The sequence below is a fragment of the Doryrhamphus excisus genome, chromosome 15 (assembly GCF_030265055.1).
Source record: "Doryrhamphus excisus isolate RoL2022-K1 chromosome 15, RoL_Dexc_1.0, whole genome shotgun sequence".
NCBI classification, from domain to species: Eukaryota; Metazoa; Chordata; class Actinopteri; order Syngnathiformes; family Syngnathidae; genus Doryrhamphus; species Doryrhamphus excisus.
Genome location: NC_080480.1, coordinates 15,678,450 through 15,702,289, shown reverse-complemented (window position 1 = coordinate 15,702,289; position 23,840 = coordinate 15,678,450). Strand labels below are relative to the sequence as shown.

The window sequence follows — 23,840 nt, the reverse complement described above, 5'->3', positions numbered from 1 at the left end:
ATAAACTAGATGTTGATGTGTTCTGTGTAAAAGGCAAAGGTATACAAATGGCAGGACTACTGCTAAAAGTTGCTATGTTTCTGTGTGAAAAAAGCTTAAATATTGCAGCTTTTTCCTCAAATAGGCTGCCATTGTTTTGGTTGTAAAGGACTAACATGCACAAAAACAATAGCACCCCCTGGTGGCCACTTTCCTACCAAACACTTTACCTGTAATCGAAGAAAAGCTCCTCCCCCTGCATGATGGCCCGCTTGGCAAAGATTCCAATGCGGTGGTCTCCGTTCACCATCACCACTACGGCAGCAAACGCAACGTCTTAAAACCCAGCACCCACTTCCCGCCCGTGACGACCTACCTTTGGCGTAGCAGTTAGGATTGACCGAGTGATTGGCAAAGCGGATTTTGTTGCCTTTCCTTGTGGCGTCCACCACAAAGTCTGCTGGGAGGAAAGGCGGTAAGTGACTTAACACGGGCCGGACTGTGCGGCGAGCGAGCGTGGTGACTACTTGCCGTTGTTCAGGTTGAACAGGAAGCTGGACATGTATTTGTCGTAGATTCTGCCTCGACGGTCCGCCTCGTCCTGGGAGATGAGCTGAAACGAATTCGCCAAACAGACGTTTTTAAAAATCCAATGTTTTGTTGCATTCAAGGTTGCTGGGAAGCCTGACGACTGCAATAAGCTAGTATATGTTTTGTTTGTGGTTAGCGCGCTGAACTCACAGCTAGGAGACCCGAGTTCAATTCCAACCTCGGCCATCTTAGTGTGGAGTTTGCATGTTCTCCCCGTGCATGCGTGGGTTTTCTCCGGGTACTCCGGTTTCCTCCCACATTCCAAAAACATGCTAGGTTAATTAGCGACTCCAAATTGTCCATAGGTATGAATGTGAGTGTGAATGGTTGTTTGTCTATATGTGCCCTGTGATTGGCTGGCCACCAGTCCAGGGTGTACCCCGCCTCTCGCCCGAAGACAGTTGGGATAGGCTCCAGCTCCCCCCCACGACCCTCGTGAGGATAAGCGGTAGAACATGAATGAATATTTAAGCATTATTAGAGCCCTCTAGACATGAAATAACATCCCTATATTAACTTTTTAATTCGTATTACCCAAATGTATAAATAAAAGGAAATAAAACCTTTTAGGGGCTGCATGGTTTGCAAGTGGTTAGCACATAGGCCTCACAAATAGGAGGCTCGAGTTCAATTCCACCAATTTGGTTCTTGTGTGGTCATACTGACTAGAAAATAAACATGCAAACGTTAGCCTTAGTTCAGAATGCTTGAGCTTTATCCCGCTAAGTACATTATACAGTTTACTATTACTGTGTTTCCATTGGTACTACAAGGTACTAAGTTTGTCCGGCCAATAACATGGGGGTGACTGCAACTGTGGTGCCCTCAGTCTCGTCTTGGATAAACAACTATGTTGTTGTTGTTCCGCCTGACAGCTTCAGGATTTTTGCATTTATTCTTTTACAGTTTTTTCAAATGCATTAAAAAGTCCGACTCCACTCTTTGATGTTACAGCGCTTACCTCGCCGCAATACTCCGAGATGAACTCGTTCTTCTGTACGGGCTCTTTGATGAAGGTGCCCCATCCAGCGACGTCGGAGGGCGCCAACAGGAGGTGCTGAGGAATGTCAAGTACATTCATTTACACTAAACACCTCAATGAATTCATTCATGGACTCAGTGCTAAGTGTTTGTACATTTTCCAGGAAAGTGTGTACTTCAAATGTCTCATATGGGTTTAATGCGCCCTTTGAGTTACCTAGGCTTAAATTCTCAATCAAATCCGCTATTTAGAAACCAAAAAAAAAAAAGCCTGATATGTGAATGTAATATTTGAGTACCTTTTTCAGGCCTCTCTGGATGCTGCAGTTCTTGCATGAGACCACTTTGCTGTCCCAGTGGTCGGCAGCGCCGCAGGTCATGCACAGATCCGGATCGCACTCCCTGACAGCCAAGTAGCAGGGACACTGCTTGGTGTTGCACTGTGTCTTACATCTGCAGCCCGGGAAACGGTTCTGGCCTGGGGAAATAAAAAAAAGAAGGGTCTTTAAAGTTGCGGATATGCTGGAGCCTATCCCAGATGACTTCTACTGAGAGGCAGGGGTCTCAAACACGCGGCCCGCGGGCCAAATGTGGCCCGCAGGACACTAGCTTGAGGCCCCTGCCTTGATATGAAAGTTTAATTTTTGTTTGATATGGATGCTGTATGGTATCATGTACCCAGAAAAATGTATTACGTTTGATTAATGTTCATGTTAAAGGTTAAATAACTGTTAATAGTTATCCTCCCTATCCGTGTGGAAGTGGTAAGTTTTTGGCTATTTAAGTTTAAAGGAAATAACTTGAAGGCTACCGTTTAGGTCGCTAGCTCTCTAGTTTGCGAGTTAGCATGTGTCTCAAGACCCTGCAGTTGCGCAATATGTTGTAAATAAAAAAAATAAAAAAAAGTATAAATGTGACTATAGTCGTGTTTTGTCATGTCTACAGGGCTCTAATAATGCTTTGTTCATTTTAATCTGAAAAAAATAATTTGTCTACCAACCAACTATATGTGGTTGGTATATTTATTAATACTGATTTGATTGATTTTCCTTATTCTTGATTTGTTTATTTATTTTTTTATTTTTGTTTATTTATTTTTCAACAGTGGAATGTTTTATCAGAGCTTTTCTTGTAGAAAATTGGAACCAAAGCAAAGTTTTTTAAAAATTTTTTGTTTTTAATAAATGCGTTTTTTTGGGGTGTTTTTGGAAACCTGATGCGGCCCAGTCTCACCCAGACCCTAGCTCCAGTGGCCCCCAAGTAAATTGAGTTTGAGACCCCTGCCCTATACAGTAATATGGAACTGTGAGAGTAAGTAAGGGTGACCTCTGTTGGCAGATATGCTGTATTACACTTCTGTAACAAAACACCCTGTGGGCAGATGAACAGAAGAAGAGGCGGGAATAACCTAAACGTCTGGCCAACAGCCTCTCCGCCTGAGGGTGAAAAAAAAAAAACAAAAAAAAACGTCTGGAGAAAGAGGCTCCCACTCTGAGCAGCTTTTTAAACGTTCCATCTGCATCCATTGTTTATCCTGAGCTGTCGGGGATCTTGCTGATGTTGGACGCGATGCCGTAAATCAGGCACATAGCTCCGGCCGCGTCCCTTTGATCACCTTCCAAGGCTTCAGAGCCGCACACATTTGCTACTTCCCGTTTGGCTCCGGCTCCCCTCTGCTACGGGAAAAAGGCGGTCGAGTGAGAGGGAAGGGGAGGGGAGGGCGACTGAATGACAACATCTGCATGGAAAACGCTTTACGGCGCTCGCCGGTTTAGACGTCACCTCAATAGGATAGCATCATAACGCATGCGTGTGTCACTCCATGTGTTGATGTGGTGATAATGTCTTATTATGAATGCAATTGAGTGTGTGTGTGTGTGTGTGTGTGTGTGAGAGAGGACGCCGTCTCCAGCACAGCCATGAAAACTGCTTTTAAAAGATACACAACATGGTGTCCCAATACTTTTGGGAAAATTACTCACATTCGTGTTCGCATTGGCAGAACTTCTCGCAAAAATTCTGCGTTATCACGCACGGGCAGGTGCTGTCACATGGGTGGTCTGGGTGGTCACACGGCTGGTAGTTGTACACCTGATTGGACGAGTTATCTGGAAGGATAGAACGGCACTGTTTAAAAATAGCCACGCTGTGATGTGTCATTGACTAAAAAAAAAAACAAAAAAAAAACATAAAAACATACCTTTCTTGAGCTGAATCTTTGCCCATAACCTGCATCATCCAACAAAAACAGACCAGAGGTTCATTTTAAACTGCAGTGATAAGTAGCTGATAAAAAATAGCTAGTATTATGATTAATTTATAGTATTAGTATTAGTAATATATAGTATTATGATGGCCGAGGGTGGAATTGAACTCGGGTCTCCTATTTGTGAAGCCTGTGTGCTAACCACTCGGACACCGTCGTGCAGCCCCTAAAAGGTTTTATTTTTTTATTTACAAATTTGGGTAATAAGAGTTTAAAAGTCAATATAGGGGTGTTATTTCATGTCTACAGGGCTCTAATAATGCTTAAATATTCATTCATTTTCTACAGCTTATCCTCATGAAGGTTGCCAAGGTGCTGGAGCCTATCCCAGCTGTCTCGGGCGAGAGGCAGGGGTACACCCTGGACTGGTCGCCAGCCAATCACAGGGCACATATAGACAAACAACCATTCACACTCACATTCATACCTATGGACAATTTGGAGTCGCTAATTAACCTAGCATGTTTTTGGAATGTGGGTTGGAAACCGGAGTACCCGGAGAAAACCCACACATGCACGGGGAGAACATGCAAACTCCACACAGAGATGTCGGAGGGTGGAATTGAACTCGGGTCTCCTATTTGTGGAGCCTGTGTGCTAACCACTCCTACACCGTGCAGCCCTGAAAAGGTTTTATTTCCTTTGATTTACACATTTCGGTAATAAGAGTTTAAAAGTCAATATAGGGGTGTTATTTCATGTCTAGAGGGCTCTAATAATGCTTAAATATTCATTCATTTTCTACAGCTTATCCTCATGAAGGTTGCCGGGGTGCTGGAGCCTATCCCAGCTGTCTCGGGCGAGAGGCAGGGGTACACCCTGGACTGGTCGCCAGCCAATCACAGGGCACATATAGACAAACAACCATTCACACTCACATTCATACCTATGGACAATTTGGAGTCGTTAATTAACCTAGCATGTTTTTGGAATAGGGGAGGAAACCGGATTACATGGAGAAAACATGCAAACTCCACACAGAGATGGCCGAGAGTGGGATTGAACTCAGGTCTCCAAGCTGTGAGATCTGCACGCTAACCACTCGACCACCGTGCACAAAAAAATATATATATATATTCCTAAAACATACATTCAGGTCGCATTGGTACACAAATGAGAGCCTCAGCTTGCCTGTGTTTCCTCTTCTTCTTTTGCGGAGAGATGCCTCCATCCTCCAGGGGGACGCGATGGATGAGGACCTCCTTCGCTGCAAACTCGTACACCTGGGAAACATCACACACATACACAGGATGTAGGGCGGGGGGGGCGGGAAGAGGAAGACTTATGTGCAAATGTGGTTATGCAACATCCAGCAAGTCCACCGCTCATGTACAGAAAGCTGGCTTAACAATGGAAGCTCTTTAGAAGGTGGAGAGCGGCGTCACTTAACCACGACTTCGTCATTCACTCCTAATTCATCACATTCCTGGTCAGCCTGTCAGCCAGTCGGCATGGCAACCATGAGTCGAACCACAAGAATGTTGAACTTTAGAGTCCTTTTTGCACTTAACTATGCTCTATTATTGTAATACGTTATGTGCAACACTGCATTCACTCCAGTCTAATACTAGGTGGCCAGCAAGTTATTTGTGCACTGCAGCTCCATCTGCTGGATGTGGTGGGTCACTGCCCCAACATGGCCACAATGAGAACAACAATAGTGGAGAATATTACAAAAATATTTTTCCAAAGAGCTATTCGAGCTTTCACCTCCTTGCAGTTCTTGGTGCCGATGAGGCGAGCGATGGAGCAGAAGTTGTTGAAGTAGGTGCCGTGCAGAACCCTGAAGAGCGACTCCTCCGCACCGCTCCACTCGACCACACAGCACGCCGCCTGCTGCTGCTGTTGCTGCTGATGCTGGTGAAGCTGCTGCTGATGCTGCTCGCCTTCGTCCTCAACCGGACGCAGCTTGGTAGGCGTCTGACAACGTGAATTGCCCTCTGCAACACAAACACACAAAAAGACACAAGAACACTTTACTACTATGGAGAGCTTATATATGCATCAAGTGCATCAATTGCACTTTTATTTTTAAGATGGTGTATGGGGTGTATATATATGTTTGAATGCTGCCTAGCAACAAGCACCCTTACGAAAATAAAATGTATTTATCAATATATTACTTTAAATATATTGTATTATATTATTTTTCCATTATATATTATAAATACATGGAATCATATATTTTTGTACATACAATATACAATATATAATATATAGCAATATATTGCAGAATATACAAATGATAGCCGCTTTCAATATATTGAAAAATTAAATTATTAAATCCAAATATATAATATACGAGTTTATATACGTATCACAAATTATATGCAATTTTATATATGTAAAAATATAGTCCTTAGATATAGATATTTTGTATATGTATCAATATATACACATATATGATCTATGCTTATATTGCAATATATTGGAAAATATAAACATAAGATCCCATATATGGAAATATATTTCCTAATACATAGCATTATATTTGCCAATATACTGCAATATTTTTTTTCCACACAAATGTGGACAAAACTGAATTCCAGTTTGTGTCATAATGAATGATGAGGTTTTAACAAGGTGTTGGTTTGTGCAGGTGGACGCGCCAATTACAGCGTTGGCCACGATTGCGAGGGAAACGGACGCCACTGAAATGCGACGAGGGACGTACCGCTGCCGTATTTTTCGTGTGCACTGTGACACAAACACACACACAGTCACGACCATTGGCTTTGTTTTGGAAACTCAACACTCACGTTCACACACTTGCAGCTTGAGGCAAGCCGGCCCGATGTTGCCTAGCAACAGGCTGAATGCAGCATTGCGCCGTCACAGACTCTTTATGAATTTGCTTTACAATCTGTTTCTTTTTTGCTCCTTTCCCTCCACCTTCACACACGCTTTCAGTCGAAATGTGCGAGAGCGTCTGCCGAGGCGCATGTGACTTCCCAAAACAGTGAGGCGTTGATGAAGGAGTAGAGGAGGCTGGGGGGGGACGGGGGGGGGGGGGGGGGGGGGGGGGGGGGGGGCAAGACTTATTTTCCCTCCTGCTGTTCTCCACATGAACATGTCAATAGAAATGAAAGACGTAGAGTGGAAGGAACAAAGTGTTTGTGTTGGGACTCGGGCTTTGTTTTGCTTGGACAGAACCTGGACAATTCTGACTTGAAGGCCAAACGTCAATCTTCTAAGGAGGTTTCAGCCAGCCGCGAAAAGGAAGGGGGAGGGCTGATTTTGGGGAGGTTATGGTAAATGCGCCTTTGCAGTCTCACTCTGACTCAAAAAGCTATTAAAGGGCTGTCCTGGAAAGCTTCCTTACAAGACTTTAAACCAGGATGCCTTCAATTAATTGTTCCGGGGGACATATTTTCACTAAACTGAAGACCAAGGGTTGGACTTTTCCCTTCAGTATTATTTTTATTTTGTTATATGGTCGTGTATTGAAACAGAAACACCATTAAGGACCAACTGTAATATTACTGGTCAAAGATCCCATTTTTAAAGAAGACTAGTCGAAACTCTTCTATATGACAAGAGCACTCTGCTCAAAGATCCTCTATATGGCATTAGGACTCTGTTTTATAACGAGCTCCTGCACAAAAGAAAACACTAGTCAAAGATCCTCTATATGGCATACACTAGTCAAAGATCCTCTATATGGCATGAGGACTGCTGTTTTAAGAACCTACTGCAAGAAACACTGGTCAGAGCTCCTCTTCTATAGATATATAGTAGATAGATATACAGTATATATACACAAAGAAGCAAGTCACTGTTTTTAAGGGCCTGCAAAGTCAAAGATCCTCTATATTGCATGAGGACTGCTGTTTTTAAGAACCTACTGCAAGAAACACTGGTCAGAGCTCCTCTTCTATAGACATATTGCAGATAGATATACAATATATAGATACACAAAGAAGCAAGTCACTGTTTTTAAGGGCCTGCAAAGTGAAAGATCCTCTATATTGCATGAAGACTGCTGTTTTTAGGAACCTACTACAAGAAACACTGGTCAGAGCTCCTCTTCTATAGATATATAGCAGATAGATATACAGTATATATACACAAAGAAGCAAGTCACTGTTTTTAAGGGCCTGCAAAGTCAAAGATCCTCTATATTGCATGAGGACTGCTGTTTTTAAGAACCTACTGCAAGAAACACTGGTCAGAGCTCCTCTTCTATAGACATATTGCAGATAGATATACAATATATAGATACACAAAAAAGCAAGTCACTGTTTTTAAGGGCCTGCAAAGTCAAAGATCCTCTATATTGCATGAGGACTACTGTTTTTAAGAACCTACTGCAAGAAACACTGGTCAGAGCTCCTCTTCTATAGACATATTGCAGATAGATATACAATATGTAGATACATAAAGAAGCAAGTCACTGTTTTTAAGGGCCTGCAAAGTCAAAGATCCTCTATATTGCATGAGGACTGCTGTTCTTCTATAGATATACAGTCGATAGATATACAGTATATATACACACACAAAGAAGCAAGTCACTGTTTTTAAGGGCCTGCAAAGACAAAGATCCTCTATATGACCTTTATATAAGAGTGCTCTGCTATTTTTTTAAAGGACCTCGGCCTTCTTGCCATCTAAATGACACGTGCGCTCTGCTCAAAGATCCTCTGCAAGACAGAAGATGTCTTGTTGGCTGTATTTAAGGGCCTGCAAATTCAAAAGCGATGCCATGCTGTTTTGTACAATCTTCTTTAAAAACGTGGGTCATAGATCCTCTATGAAATAGAAAGGCTCTGCCTAGCAAAGATCCTCTATATTACAGGAGAGTAATGGAACTCTCAGAGCAAGATGTTACCTGAGGAGGATGTGGTCTCATGGTCGCTTTCTCCATCTTTGCTCTCCTCGGTAGAACCAGATGGAGGTTCGGGGCAGCTTGAGCTGGTGGGCCGCTGCTGCTGCTGTTGTTGTTGTTGCTGTTGTTGTTGCTGTTGTTGTTGATGTTGCTGCTGCCTGCGCCTCTTCCGAAACCTCTGAGAGCGCAGCATGTTTTGATCCACAAACTCTTTAGCCCCTTTCTTCACCGTGGGGGAAGCAGAGAGCAGGAAGTAGAAACTGAGTTAGCCGCTAGCGATAGCGTAGAATGCTAACCAAGAAACGAGACGCGTACCTGCAACAGGAAGCAGTCCACGCCGCACGGTTCCGTCTCCATTCGGATCTCCTTACTCTTCCTTTTGTACACGTTGGGTGTCGCGTGGAAAGCTTTAAAAAGAACACACACGTTTTTACGTGAATTAATGAGTTAATTTGCGGGCGGCATTATAAACGTTAGCGTGATGTTTATTTAGCACTTACGGTGCAGGAAGCAGTCGTATTTAAAGCATCGCCTGCAGAAGAGCGTATGGAAGGAGTGCAGCGACTGCTCCCTCTGCACTGACTTTGCAAAGGGGCCGTCCAGGTTGGGGGTGCACAGCGGGGGCAGCTTGACCGGGCCTGGGGGCTCCAGGAGGTCCTTGTACCTACAAAAAGGTGGTAAGCTTTACCCAGAATGTTTACCCCTCCAATTGTGAACACCACTTTTCTATTTCCTGTCTTACTTTTCCTTCAGTTCCTCTGTGGTGCCTTTGTACGGGAACATGGAGGCAATGGCTGTGAAGATCTTGTCGCTGGGGATCTTCTTGCTGCTGGACGGGTCCCGTACTTCTTGGGAAAAGACATTTGGATCAAGTTCCTGTGCTGAATCATCATAACAGCATCTTTACTAAAGTGTTTAATATATTCTAGTACTGTACTGTCATACAAAAACTGAATTCTATGTCAGGGAGTGGGACCAGTTCCTGCAGGGACATAAACACCACCAGTGGCAGAGTGACCTGCGGTGGCGATACGCCGACAAAGACAAACAGTGGCGGCCTTGTTGGGGCTCTCACACACACACACACAGAGAGAGGACAAAGTCTGAATGAAAAATATTCACCCTCAACAATGTTCCTCCTCTTCCTCCTGATGAACGGCGCTTTGGTCTCCTCGGAAGCTTCCGCCGAGCTACGCCTCATTGCTCGCTCGTCCTCCTTCTTTGTCGCCGCCTCTGCCGCCGCTTCCTCCTCGTCGTCGTCGTCGTCCTCGTGGTCAGAGTACTGACTCAAGGCCTCCACCAGCTCCTTAAAGATCTCGTCGCTAATGAACCCCCCCTCTGGAACGGGACATTTGTATTTATTGCAAGTAGCACAGTAGGCAAAAGAAAATGAATCGCTCGTTTCGAGTTTAAAACGCACCTCTGTCACCGTGGACGCCATCGTAGTTGTCAATCAGCTCCTCCAGGAAGGCCTCATCTTGCTCCAGCACCTCGTCACCCATGTAGGGAATGTTGTGCAGGAACGTCTCATCCTCCACCTAGCATAAATAAAAAGCCACACAGCAGTTATTATAATAATAAAACACACAAAAATAGATTTACTTCTGCACTACCTTAATACAGAGATCCATTTAAAAAAAATGTGTATTTTACATAAATAACTAGCAATGCACCACAATGTATTAATTAAAGTATTCATGTATTTAACATCTCATTCATTTCAATACTACAAAAAATGAATGAAAAAACAATCAAGAGTAGCGCTAATTAGTGGGGGAGTTGGTGAATTAATTAATCAACCTGTTTATAATAGCTTCATAAAAACGCTTAATTTTTGATGCAGCTTTTGTATTGGATTTTACTTAGCTACTGTGGCCCTGTGTGTGTTTATTTACCATAAAGTTGTGCTGCAGCGGCGACCAGGAGTACATGAAGGGGATTCCTGCCACCGTGGACAAAGGTTTCATAGCGACGGCTTGAACCTTGAACCCCGGGAAGCCGGACTCCACCGTGCACATCTGTAAAGAAGGCCGGGATTTCTTTAACAAGAGAGATAAAAAAGTATAAACAATAACCTAAAAGGATTCCAGCATGGCTCATTTGCACGGTGACGACACACAAGAGGTAAAACTGTGGGTCTTAATCTTTTCCATTTTGACTGTCATACAAGTATCAAATGAAAAAAACAATAAAACTAAATAAGAATGCAAGATTTATAAAGCGACGCTGTCACTTAGTAGCGTGTTAAAGGTACGTGTCTTGATTGGCATCCACATACTAATGTAGATAACTGTATTGTAGTGCTCATATGTCACTTTTGTGCTTCTATGGTTATCATCATTTTTTTGCAGTCTTTAAAAAATCTGTTTAATGTTTAGGAGTCATTTGTGACTAGTGTATTTACAGTTTTATAAAAAGGGAGCTACTGCAATATAGAGGATCTTTGACAAGCATTATTACAGTACAGTATAGAAGAGCTTTTTTCTTTTTTTACAGTACTTGATGTTCCACTTGTGTTTTTACAGTAGTTAAAATCACCCATGTTATATAGAGGATCTTTGGCATGCAGCGTGCTCCTAAGTGTCTTTTCTTTTTACCTTCTTTGTAGCCACAGGTCCACTTGAGGCAGACAGGGGGACAGACTGGATCCTCAGTTTGGACCATTCTTCATTCAGGATGCTAGTCTGCTCCTCAATTTTTTGCCGGTTGGACATGAAGACGGCCTGGAAAAAACAGCATGACAGCACATACAGTACAAGGTACTATACCTTCATACAAATGTGTTTCCTGAACTCACCTTGACCTCCTCGGCTTTCTTAAGGCGCTTTAACTGGCGAAGGCGCATATACTCCGAACGGACCCGCCGACGCCACTCCAGGAGACCGTGGGAGGGTCCGCCGTAACAGAGAGGTGGAGGTTTCGTGGCAGCGGCGGCGGCGTTGGTGGCGGCGAGCACCGCTTCGGCTGTTACCTCCATGGCTCTTTAATTGCCAAAACAAGACAAGAGTTTGGGATTAATTATTTACAAATCACAATAACAAAAGGGAGTCGTGCACGACTGAACACTTGAGGTCCATTTACAAGTCAGAATATTAGGTACACCTGGACGGTACGAATTTATGTATTATTATTGGAGCTACACATGAGCATAATAGGTATATCATGTCAGTGAGTGTAGTAATGGTTTAAAATACACACAAATATATGAAAAATCTAAAAATTTATAAAATTTTTTTATTAACTTTTCCACCAATTTTACTGCATTGTACTGTATACTGTGTACTCTACAATACAGTACACATTTACTGCAATGTCTGTACATTAATATGCTATCCCATGCAGACGAATATAAACATCTATCATTGCATGCTGCAAACTTCCCCATTTATAACTCCGGGAAACAGCGCCCCCCAGTGTTGGAAAAACAAAACTGCCTTGGGAGGAGGGTTAAAATAAGCCTCCGTGGACATTTAAATGTACTCAAAGTCCCTTCATCGTCGTCTGTTCTATGCCAAATAATGCACCATTAGGATTACATTGGCTCACCAAAGTGCACACACGCAACACATGTAACAGACGTGTAACGTTCACGGTGGTCGCGAGTGGGCGTGCCTCGTCAGCAAGTAAAAGAGGTGGAAAAGTGCGTAGTGCTGCTTTCATGTGAAGTTGCGTGTGTGAAGTGCGCTAAGCGATACGTACGAGGGAAAATGCGTGTAAAAATCAAAGTGCGCGTACACCCACATCTGCGTCACTTACAAAAATGACATTCACCTCCATCGCACTCGTGAAAATACCTTTAAATCCACGCGTGGAGTCAACCTCCTCCTCCACTACTACCACTAGCGTCGTCTGAGCAGAGAAGACCCCGTGGATCGAGCGCAGGTCCTCGGCTACGGCTGTGACGCAGACACGGTGTCCACATGACGGACGCTGGATCTCGGCGCAATCCCTCGGCTTCCTGTGGCCATGCTGCCTCGCTGCCGTGGGCTAACCTAGTTGTCGTGGGGGCGTCCACGGAGCTGCGCACTTGGCCGTGCACGTCCTTAGCGGCGCTAGCAGCAGCAAGTGACGTATTAGCCGTGCAAGGGGAGGAGGATTTACGACCGAATGGTGCACACTGGGGAACGGAGAAAGTGGCGTGCGTGGCGTGGGTCAGCAATCGCTCTATCCAGCAGTTAAAAAAAAAAACACGCACGCGACTGGTGCAAGTGTTTGGCACACGCGTGACGTAGACTGGGGCTCGTCAGGAGAAAAACATGACGGCACCTCAAAGACCTAAATGTGTTTTATGGTTTCTGAGTAGCCTATTCTACTAAGTCAAATTGAACGCATCATTGAATATTTGATAATTGATAATTTGATAATTGATCAGAAAATAAAGTTTTGGAGACACCCCACTGCTTCCTGTCTTGTCTTCGGTCAACACTTCTCCAGTCGTTCTCCACTCGTCCTCTAGGGGGCAAGAGACGCCATTTCCCTGTGGGTTGGGGAAGAGGGTCTTTTTAGGCCAATGCTGCCTTCAGGGACGTCACGTAAAATTATTCTTATAACTAAAAGGAGAAAACGTGTCTAAACAAACACATCTATAGCTGTGTTATTAGGCAAATATGATTATTTTGAGCAATTATGATAATTATCTTAATTATTTATTTGTTTCAGAAATGCTTACGTTTATAATAACATGATCTTAAATTGAGTTGGACTTGCAATTCTCTACCAAAACTCTAGGGGGAGGTGTTTTCCTGTGAGTAGAACCACAACTACGGTTGCAAGCTAACTTCCTGTATAGTAGTAGCGACATACAAGTGGCATTTGACGAGAGCAAAAACAAACATTTCCCATGAAAAAGTAAACAGATTACGATGAAAAATAATCCTTATGAAGTTTTATCATTTCAACTATCAGCAAAAAAATATCCCCCTAAACTAATCTCTTCAACTGCAGTATAGCTTTAAGGGTCGACTAGCTAAACAACTACCACGCTATACACACTATACATTAGATATAACATGCCCAAAATACTTTTAGCACTAATATAGCTGTAATTTTAATGTATGTCTATACAATTAAAACATAAAATCATGCTAAAACGACTAATAATTTAAAATAAATATGCTAATCTTCTATACCGACCTCTCTTAATAGCTTATGTCGCCCTCCCGGAACTAATTAGATGCACCGTAACTATCGGGGAATGTTTTGTCGGGGACATCTGAAATGAACCGGAAAAGGTATGTTTAAATAAAAATAATAAACATTAATTATTAATATTTAAAAATATTAAACATGTCTTAATAATTGGGATGCTACGCTTCTCATGGGAGAGTAATAACATACACGTTCTATTTTTGCTTCTTAAAACGTTATAATTCCCCTCCAAACATGTTGTGCTTCCAAAATGTTGCCCTTAAAATATATTATTTGCCTCCAGAATACAATATTATACTCCCTACCTGTGAAATGTTATTGTTTTCCTCCATACTGAAGCCATATTTCCAAACAAACATGACAGCTCGTCCTAAACAAGCAGAAATAGTGTTGGGTTGTAACCACAAGAGGGCGCTGTTGTGCCTATTGCAATGCTGCAGTGTCCTCACTCCCAATGTACAATGTATCTAATACAGTGCACCTAATTAATACTGGCACTGTTTTGGCCAGCTATCATGCTAAGCTAACTTGAAATAACACTTGACATGCATGCATTGCTTTGCTGTCTTTAACGTTCATGCATTCCTGCTTACTAATTATGCAAGATGTGTTGCTAGTGGGAATTGAAGGTCCCGTCTACGCTGTGTTGATAGTGACCTGTCAAACAAAAGCAAACACAGGAAGATGAGCTGTTTGAGTGCGAGGCTTTATGGGCAGGAAGTTTTGATTGTGCGTAACGTCAACCGGGGCGTGTTGCTTTTGGCACCTGTCGATGGGAATCTTAGAATAAGTTACAGATTTTTATCACAAAAAACACCCACATTTGGAGTATCAGGAGATTTTAAAATGCAGTTGCATGATGACAGAATGAAATACCACTAAGTTGTCCCACTCAGGGGAATCGGTCCGGTGTAATATCATATGCATTTGCATATTAATTCGACACATTGACTGGCTACTAGCAAATTTGCGGTGATCTTGTAAGCAGTCGGTTTCTAAAAGATCAAATCTTTTGCTTTTTATTCGGCTTTTATGCCTGTTTTGCCACCATAGACAGTTATCAGTGATGGCAACAGTGGGAAAAAATATGTGATGACGACCATAGAGCGAGAAATGGAACTCATTGTGAAGGTGAAACTCTGTAGACGTGTGTCTGTCCTGGCTGCTCAGTACAAAATGGCCAATTTATGTATATATTTAACACTTCTGCACGGCGGACTAGTGGTTAGTGCGCAGACCTCACAGCTGGGAGACCAGGGTTCAATTCCACCCTCGGCCATCTCTGTGTGGAGTTTGCATGTTCTCCCCGTGCATGCGTGGGTTTTCTCCGGGTACTCCGGTTTCCTCCCACATTCCAAAAAAAACATGCTAGGTTAATTAGCGACTCTAAATTATCCATAGGTATGAATGTGAGTGTGAATGGTTGTTTGTCTATATGTGCCCTGTGATTGGATGGCCACCAGTCCAGGAAAAGCGGTAGAAAATGAATGAATGAATGAATGACAATTACAAGGTTTCATGGTGACCCCGGTTTGACTCTGTAACTGATCATTTCTATGTCAATTATTTCCAAAATCGAAAGCCAATCAATTTGTCATATGTCATCATGTGACTACTTGTGCTTCATGACATCATCGGACCCAGAAAAGGGGGTGGGGACGGGATGACAGCCAGGGATGGTGGTACAGGGGTAGCAGCCTTTACCTTATCACAAGCTCTCTGTCCTCTCCACAGGAAAACGCCCATCCTAGGAAACGTGGACTTCCTGTTGTTTTATGGAGCCTTCCTGTAAAAAAAAAAAAGTTAGGATATGTAATCCCGAGCCTTCCAAGTGAGGAGGAGACATCATTGTTGGGCAACATGACATCCAAAAGGCTTTACCTCGTCTGCTCTGCCTCGTTGCTTCTCATGTGGGGTAAGTCAAGCTTTTTTATATTTCTTACATGATGTCCTAAAAGATGGACTTCTATCACAACAGTACCCCCCCCCCATCTTGTTTTTCTGTATCACTCAATGGGATTGATGTTATTCCAGGTCAGTGTTATTTATTTTATACGGATGCTTTGATTGTGAAATCCTTGGACTGATACAGATGTTTAAAATATCATTTTTGGCTGCACCGCCACTCGTGTCTTTTATTTGTTCCACCTTTTGGCACTAAAATACAATTCAGCTGATGAATATGGTGAGCAAAAACGAGGAGATAATTCCGTGTAGTTCTTTTTGGTATAATATTTATTTATTTCTCTTCCGCAGCCTCACATGCACCCGTGGTTTGTCTGGTGGATGAAAAACTAGCAGCGCAGTCAGCCACAACAGTCGGTAAGTGTGTTGTTACTTTCTATTTATGTATACATATCTTTAAATATGTATTTTTCTTTGGAACTATAAAATAACTTTTATTATATTTCAAAAAATATCTACACTTTTTTCTTTTTATCCAGTAAAATAAAATCTTAAAATAATTTGTGCTGTCAAAATTAAAGGGGACAAAACACTTGGTTTCAAAAGGCGTGGTAAAACTGGACCTTTGTGATGTCACAGAGGGGTGGACTTCCTTATATGGTTCATAATCAGAAAGCACTTTGTGTGACGAATCAAAGCATATTGGGCATCCCCGGAGGCGGGCTGTAGGTGGAATAAATTAAAATTAGAGCTGGAATAGGTGCAGATTCTGGATGATCTAAAGAGTTTTATGTGCCGGTTATTGTGTGTAGGTGCTCTATAGGAGTCCACCACTCGATACAAAGGGTGGAAAAATGATAGGTCCCCTTTAGCACTAGTTTCCTTAAATGCGCACATCCTGTTTGACCCTCGGCCCACACCGTAGTTGGAAAAAACGTGACCGTGGAGCCACAAGTGGGAGCAAACATTTAGCAGAAACGGCGAAAGAAAAGGGTAATTGCTAAATTTAGCTTCAAAGCCCTGGCACATGGCTGTTTCTCGAAACGTAAGCAAAGTTATTTCTATCCATGGGGGCTGTGAGTTCAGTTGTCACGGATTACGTCGCCATTATGTCGCCTGCCAGAGAGAATATATGATACAGTATATAATATATATAAATATAAATAATATATATAAATAAATAAATAAAATAATAATGAGGGGAAAAAAAATCCCCATTTTTTTGTAAAAATAATACAAAAAAGAAAATATGAAACTTTGTAGATTAATGCTTAATTGTACAGCATGTACTGTATACCTGGATAATATAATATTCTTGGATATTATCATTGATATTAAGTTTTATTTCTTCTATGAGAGTCTCAGAAATTTATTTTTATTTTATAAAAAAAAAACAGAACACATATGTCCACATTTAATTAAATTTTCCCAATGAAAAGTGTTTATGGGGAATTTTTTCAGTATTTTTTTCTTCCTAGGAAAAGTGGATTTCTAATTTTTTCCCATTTTATTGGTAATTTTTTAAAATGACACATTGACAAATTCTACATTTGTTTCCTGGATGATATAATATTCTTGGATATTATCATTGATATTAAGTTTTATTTCTTCTATGAGAGTCTCAGAATTTTATTTTTATTTTATTAAAAAAACAACAACACACGTCCACATTTAATTAAATTTTCCCAATGAAAAGTGTTTATGGGGAATTTTTTCAGTATTTTTTTCTTCCTAGGAAAAGCAGATTTCTATTTTGTTCCCATTTTATTGGTAATTTTTTGTTTCCTGGATAATATAATATTCTTGGATATTATCATTGATATTAAGTTTTATTTCTTCGATGAGAGAATTTTATTTTTATTTTGTAAAAAAAAACAAAACACATAGGTAAACATTTCATCAAATTTTTCCCAATGAAAAGTGTTTATGGGGAATTTTTCAGTATTTTTTTCTTCCTTCAAATTTTTTCCCATTTTATTGCTATTTTTTTTTAAATGACACATTGACAAATTCTACAATTGTTTCCCTTAGAATTTTTTGTTTAACCTGACTTGGAAGTTAATCAATATATGTTCTGTGTCACCATTCCAGCGTACCACCTGACAGAGATGATGAGCGGCATCGCAAGTAAGCGTTTTATTTTGCCCTTTTTTGGTCTTCTGTAATTCCGTGTTTGAGTTTCCAAGCTTCCAAGTTTCATCCCTAATCATTATCTGGACACAAACTGTATCCCATCATAACACGTTAGGTGTTTTGCGTCTACATGTTGATTAACTACGTGTGTCCGCTCCCACGGGGAACATTTGGGATGATTCCCATCAAGTCAAAGACGGCGAGCTAGCTGGGAGACCTCGGCCAAGAAGATCTTTGTGTGTGTTCCTTCTGCTTCCACTCCAACACAAACTCCCGGAGAGGTCTCCTCAGCCGGCTCACGGGGTGAAAGGTGAAATGAAACTCCGCTCCTCGAGCGTGTGCCCCCCACCTGGCGCAACTTCCTCAGTTTTGTTCGTCATTGTGGCCCCCATGCAGGGATCTTGTGAAACCGGTTTGCAGGAGCAACAAGCAAACCAGAAAGCGCCCCTTTTGCTGTTCCTCATCATGTGCCTTCCTCCCCCTCCGCCGTGCTCCCCTCCCCATCTCTTCCTCCCACTGCAAGCTCCTCCTCTTGCAGAAAAGACACTTCCTGATGTCATTACTAAATCAAAAAGCGTCCCAGACCAGCTAACAGATGTTAAGAGAGGCCCCAGTGTGCTGATTCGGTGACATATACCATATATAAGACTGTGGGACGCCCCTGCGCTTTCTTGTATCAGTGAAAATTTGGGATTAAAAATACTAAGATTTGCAATTTGGCGAGGATTACATCCCGATGGCGTCTTCCGTGAACCAGAAAGTCACCCGATGACTAATAAAACAAGACAAATAAATACTATTTTTTGTAGTGGTAACTCCGGTTTTCTTAGTAATTCAAACCAAAGAAAACTGAAAAGCTTCGTATACGTTCAAGTTTTACCTATAAAAAACATTTCTTCACTTATCACAACCTTTTACCAAGTCATAACCACGTTTTCTATGCTCCGACTTATTAATATATATATAAAATTACCAATTTTTACCCTTTTAACTGTATAGGTGACCTGTGTACATGTTCACCAGAAAACAAGAACAGAACTATCATGCTAGGATTGAATTAGCTCTACTTCTTCCTACTCCTTTTTGGGCAATTACAACATTGGTTCTCGGCCTCTCTTGGCTCACTCGGGATAGAGTATGGTAATGGTAATGGTTGTATTTCATTTGAACATGCATCAGATTACAATTGAATGCATCACATAATCAGTTCACAGTTCCACATGTCTAAAAAGGAGTAGGAAGAAGCAAAGCTTATTAAATCCTACTCCTCCATCTGGTACTTTTACAATCAGTAACTGTTGCATTTGTTCACTTCCTGCTTTCATATCATTTTTAAAAAATTTTTTTAAATTTATTTCATTAATTTTAATTTAAGTAATTTTAATTTAATTTAGTTTTATTTTATTTTTTGTCCCGTACCAAAGTATGAGGTGATATGACCATACAATGACATAATGTGTACCATAGTAAGGGTCAATATAGTGATATATATAGCACATCATGACTGGTTCAAGACTCTTCATCCTAATTTGTTCACTTCCTGCTTTCCTAATATAGTTTAAGTTAAAATTTATTTATTTTTTTTTATAGTTTTTGCTAAATATAGTAGTATATAGTTGTAGTTGCTAAATACCATGGAGTATGAAGGCCACATTGAAATAAATTCTTAATTTACAATGTTTAATATGTAAATTTACAACAATTTTCTCGTAAATGTACACGTTTTTTTTTCTCATAAATTTCCAACTTTTTGGAAATGTTTTCCCCAATGTGGCCGTAATACGCCATCGTAGCTAAAACAACAAATCCAAGAAGCACTCGTTAGCGCCCAGTCATTCTTGAATTTGTCTCAAATGAACCTCAATAACAGTTTCCCCCGTCTCGCACATTCATGATCCAGTCCACCCCAGAGAAACTCTCGCCCTAAATGTTTGCTTATGTTTCCTATTTGGCAGAGGCGGCCTTAAAAAAAAAAAAAGAAAAAAGGCAAATAAATCACATGCTGTGAAGCTGGCCAGGCCTTCCACTGTGAGAAACTGAGACTAAAAAGCAGAACAAGAGTTGAGGACTAAAGGGTTTTCAGATGTGAGTCCAGCCCAGCTCGCTTGGGTGTGCGCCCTCCTTTTATTCGGGGGAGAATGGCTGTTGCCTCCGCCCCCTCTAGAAGGGAAGACAGTCGCAAGGAAGCGTGCGTCGGAGAGGGGAAGAGCTGCCGCCGAGGCGCGGGGGCCATCGGGCTGATCTGAGAACATCTGGCGAGGCAGGGTAGCTCTGCTTGGACGCCTGCTCGCAGAGGTTACGCCACCGCGCTCTCATCCTGCTGCCGGGTCGGCGCTTCCTGTTATGCCTCGCCGTGCTTTTAAGCTTCTTCACGTAGGGTCATCCGTCCTAGAGGAGACACCTTGATATATTTATTCTGACATGAAGGGAGCGCTCTGTTTGATTGGGGTGTTCCTCTCGTTTCTCTACGGTGAGTGTTTATGTGGTTCCCCTTTTCCAGCTGCGGACGTCTTCCTTTGTCGGCGTAAAGAGAGTGAATATCTTTCAAAAGGGGAAGACTTGCCAGTAAACTTTCTAAATCTCATCTCTGTCCCCTTCAGATGCCACCTATGGAGATCATTCCAGCTCAATCGGTATGTGGCGCACACACAAACCTGCATACCACTGCATTAGGTACACCTGCACAACGCATTGACATCCAATCAAACCCGCTGGGCTCTCTAATTAGTTCCAACCACATTAACATCTGTGGCTGTGGGCAACCTCCCGATTTTTGGTTGATACATGTGACTTTTATAACAGCCTTTACAATTACTTCCTAATACTGCATGTATAGTAATCCCTTGTTTATGGTGGTTAATTGGTTCCAGACCCAAGTAATATGTGAAATAATGATGAGTGAAAGTAAATTTCGGTCAAGAAAGAGTCCATATTAATAAATTTAATATTTTTGTACGTGGACCGTGGTAAACCTAACATTATTAGAGCCCTCCAGACGTGAAATAACATCCCTATAGTCACCTTCATGGTAAACCCAACATTATTAGAGCCTTCTAGACATGAAATAACACCCCTATAGTCATCTTCATGGTAAACCTAACATTATTAGAGCCCTCTAGACGTGAAATAACACCCCTATAGTCACCTTCATGGTAAACCTAACATTATTAGAGCACTCCAGACGTGAAATAACACCCCTATAGTCACCTTAATGGTAAACCTAACATTATTAGAGCCCTCTAGACGTGAAATAACACCCCTATAGTCATCTTCATGGTAAACCAAACATTATTAGAGTCCTCTAGATATCAAAATAACACCCCTATAGTCACCTTCATGGTAAACTTAACATTATTAGAGTCCTCTAGATATCAAAATAACACCCCTATAGTCACCTTCATTGTAAACCTAACATTATTAGAGCCCTCTAGATGTGGAATAACACCCCTATAGTCACCTTCATGGTAAACCCAACATTATTAGAGCCCTCCAGACGTGAAATCACAGCCCTACAGTGACCTTCATGGTGAACCTAACATTATTAGAGCCCTTCAGACATGAAATAACACCCCTATAGTCACCTTCATGGTAAATCTAGCATTACTAGAGCACTCCAGACATGAAATAACACCCCTATAGTCACCTTCGTGGTAAACCTAACATTATTAGAGCCCTCTAGACGTGAAATAACACCCCTATAGTCACCTTCATGGTAAACCTAACATTATTAGAGTCCTCCAGACGTGAAATAACACCCCTATAGTCACCTTCATGGTAAACCTAACATTATTAGAGTCCTCCAGACATGAAATAACACCCTTATAGTCACCTTCATGGTAAACCTAATGAAGTGCATTCAGTGTATGCATGCATGTCTATTTTCCAATTGTTTTCTTGCCATGCAAGCAGCCTGTGGGAACAAGTCTCACAGTTGTCCGGACTACTGCTCAATCTGCGCCGACTTTTACGGCAACGCCACCATGGACTGCTTTTACAACCTCTTGCACAGCCTGTGCCTCGCCAACTTCAACAAGGCCATGGCGGCGCTGAACACCACAGACTGGTGCATCTGGCCAAACGTCAGCGGGTAAGCGGACGCTGTCTTCTTCGGATGTTTTCTTCCGTGTCACGCACATAACGGTTCCCTTCCTCTGCCTGACAGGTTGTACAGCAACTTGAGCCATTGCACAGAGAATATCTCCGAGTGTCTCCTCATCCCGTGGCCCGGTCCTCTGGTGGAGCAGATCTTTGTCGACATCCACTCCAGCTTCTTCAAGGAGTGTCCCATGGAGGAGCTCAGCGACCCACCGCCGGCCATTATCTTCGCTTTGGTCATCACCCCCGTTCTCCTCATCCCTGTCATGGTCAGTCTCGTGGTCCTCAAGACCAAGAATGGAGATAGCAGTTCATGATGTTGCTGCTGCGGACCCCGACAAGGATGTGAACATTTCCAAACAGACAAAACCTACCATAGGTGCATTGTGTGTGGTTCCGTGTAGGCTTCTCTTCAAGGAACTAGAAGGTTCCTGTCATTGTTATCTACATCCAGGGAACATTAAGCAAAGCAAGAAGCCCGGTTGAACCGTTTGCTGGTACCACTTTTGAGTCATCCAGTTGACTCTTGCTCATCCAATCAGCATTTCTTTCTTGAGGTCCTCCGTCGTATTTAATTAATGATGCTAAGATACCAATATCAAAACCACTTCCCCACTGCTCTACCTTCAGGTTCTTTAGATAGCCTGCAACTAAATGTAGACCCTTTTTCCTGAAAGTTCCTAGAAAAGTCCAACTTGTTGTCCAGTCAGAGGCTGCCTTCGTCTCGTGGAATGACGACCTCCACTGCAGACCCTAGTTCCAAAGTTCTTTATAATCTTTTGAAAGCACCGTGGGAAGGAAAGCCTGGAAGTAGACTGAAGGTTTGGTTCCTACGATCGAAACATGAGATGTTTCTAGCTTTTCATTCCAGAATCAGAGCACTACTAAGTCCAGTATGGTTCCTCTTGATGTAGCTTGTGTTTCAGTGTTGGGGGTGTAGGCAGGTTAGCTAGTCTTAGGTTTTCTTCTTGGAGTCTTCTCTTGAGGAATGACAGAAAGGCAACCAATCAAAACAGCTAAACCCAGAAGTCCATTGAACCTTCAGGAGTTGGAGACCTAGAACTAAATTCAGAGCGGATTTTGCGGTCGAGTGTAACACAGTCCTACAAGTCCAGATCTGTTTGGTTTGACCAACACCTTGTAATTGGGGGGGGGGGACGGGGGGGTACTACCTTACCTTCAGACCAAAACTCAAGATGATGCTTTGTTTTTCGTTTTCCGGAAGTAACCATTCTCTCTCCCAACAATCCCAGCTTCGCCCTTTGCTACTGTACCTGGGACCCCAATAGGAGAGTACCCAAAAAGTAATACCGAATGGTGGCTATCAATACTTATGACAAAAACTGTACGGCGTGGTGAAAACAAGACATCAGTCTGACAAAAGTCTTGCTACGTTGCGTCTTTAGCAATAAGTGTTGGGCGGCGACAGGAAAACATAATGGAAAGGAAAGGATGGGATGCCAAAAGGAAGGTGAGGATCCTTCTTTCCTGCCATTGTCTCATTTTCAAACACAATTCCTTCCAAAGCTAAAACGCCGACAACCGTCATGTCATGATGAGTTTAAATGACTTAAATAAGATACTAAGACATTTTGCATTTTAGCAAGAAAACATTTTGACGCAAAAGCTATATGTGCTTTCAGGTGTTTAAATCCAGTCACTGTCTAAAGTCACTGCAAACTGTACTGTAGTATCATTAAAAACACATTTTAAACTGTGAAATCCAAGCTTGGCCTTGTTATGTTTTTAACCATCTGGATTGTCGAGGAAGTCTAACAAATTAAAGATGAATAAAATACTAATTTTTACATGTAAAATCCCCTTAAAATGTGGCTTCCCGGATGAAACCTCTTTGTTTCTAATACATATTTTACATTTAATGCAGTGCAGTTGGAAAATTATGACGTTTAACGTTAA

At 42.0% G+C, this 23,840-nt stretch overlaps 2 protein-coding genes across 6 annotated transcripts in view; one reads left to right on the top strand and one right to left on the bottom strand.

Annotated features, from left to right (window-relative positions):
• ezh1 (enhancer of zeste 1 polycomb repressive complex 2 subunit) overlaps positions 1-23,840 on the bottom strand; it is a 29,855-nt gene that overhangs the window by 4,578 nt on the left and 1,437 nt on the right. Inside the window, exons 3-23 of one of the 2 annotated variants that reach the window (XM_058050184.1) lie at positions 15,495-15,576; positions 14,384-14,447; positions 12,437-13,119; positions 11,440-11,623; positions 11,240-11,365; positions 10,538-10,681; positions 10,063-10,180; positions 9,765-9,980; positions 9,385-9,487; positions 9,143-9,306; positions 8,958-9,049; positions 8,646-8,865; positions 5,528-5,757; positions 4,949-5,040; positions 3,752-3,780; positions 3,534-3,659; positions 1,851-2,029; positions 1,532-1,627; positions 511-592; positions 356-436; positions 210-294 (exon numbers count right to left, since the gene is read on the bottom strand). In XM_058050184.1, coding sequence (XP_057906167.1) covers positions 210-294; positions 356-436; positions 511-592; positions 1,532-1,627; positions 1,851-2,029; positions 3,534-3,659; positions 3,752-3,780; positions 4,949-5,040; positions 5,528-5,757; positions 8,646-8,865; positions 8,958-9,049; positions 9,143-9,306; positions 9,385-9,487; positions 9,765-9,980; positions 10,063-10,180; positions 10,538-10,681; positions 11,240-11,365; positions 11,440-11,619 — 2,363 coding nt within the window. In that variant the 5' untranslated portion in view covers positions 11,620-11,623; positions 12,437-13,119; positions 14,384-14,447; positions 15,495-15,576. The remainder of the gene's footprint in view (positions 1-209; positions 295-355; positions 437-510; positions 593-1,531; positions 1,628-1,850; positions 2,030-3,533; positions 3,660-3,751; positions 3,781-4,948; positions 5,041-5,527; positions 5,758-8,645; positions 8,866-8,957; positions 9,050-9,142; positions 9,307-9,384; positions 9,488-9,764; positions 9,981-10,062; positions 10,181-10,537; positions 10,682-11,239; positions 11,366-11,439; positions 11,624-12,436; positions 13,120-14,383; positions 14,448-15,494; positions 15,577-23,840) is intronic. The other variant, XM_058050185.1, reaches the window with a different exon arrangement.
• Positions 15,467-23,664, top strand: ramp2 (receptor (G protein-coupled) activity modifying protein 2). Of its 4 annotated transcripts, none has more exons than XM_058050191.1 (6): positions 15,467-15,705; positions 16,047-16,112; positions 17,787-17,822; positions 20,429-20,461; positions 21,735-21,915; positions 21,991-23,664. In XM_058050191.1, exons 1-6 carry the CDS (start codon positions 15,651-15,653, stop codon positions 22,238-22,240), a joined length of 621 nt encoding a protein of 206 aa, XP_057906174.1. In that variant the 5' UTR covers positions 15,467-15,650; the 3' UTR covers positions 22,241-23,664. The 4 variants fall into 4 exon arrangements, with proteins under 4 accessions (XP_057906174.1, XP_057906176.1, XP_057906178.1 ...); XM_058050193.1 differs by having other exon boundaries at positions 15,468-15,705; positions 21,738-21,915; positions 21,991-23,663; XM_058050195.1 differs by lacking the exons at positions 15,467-15,705; positions 16,047-16,112; positions 17,787-17,822 and adding an exon at positions 17,832-20,298 and having other exon boundaries at positions 21,738-21,915.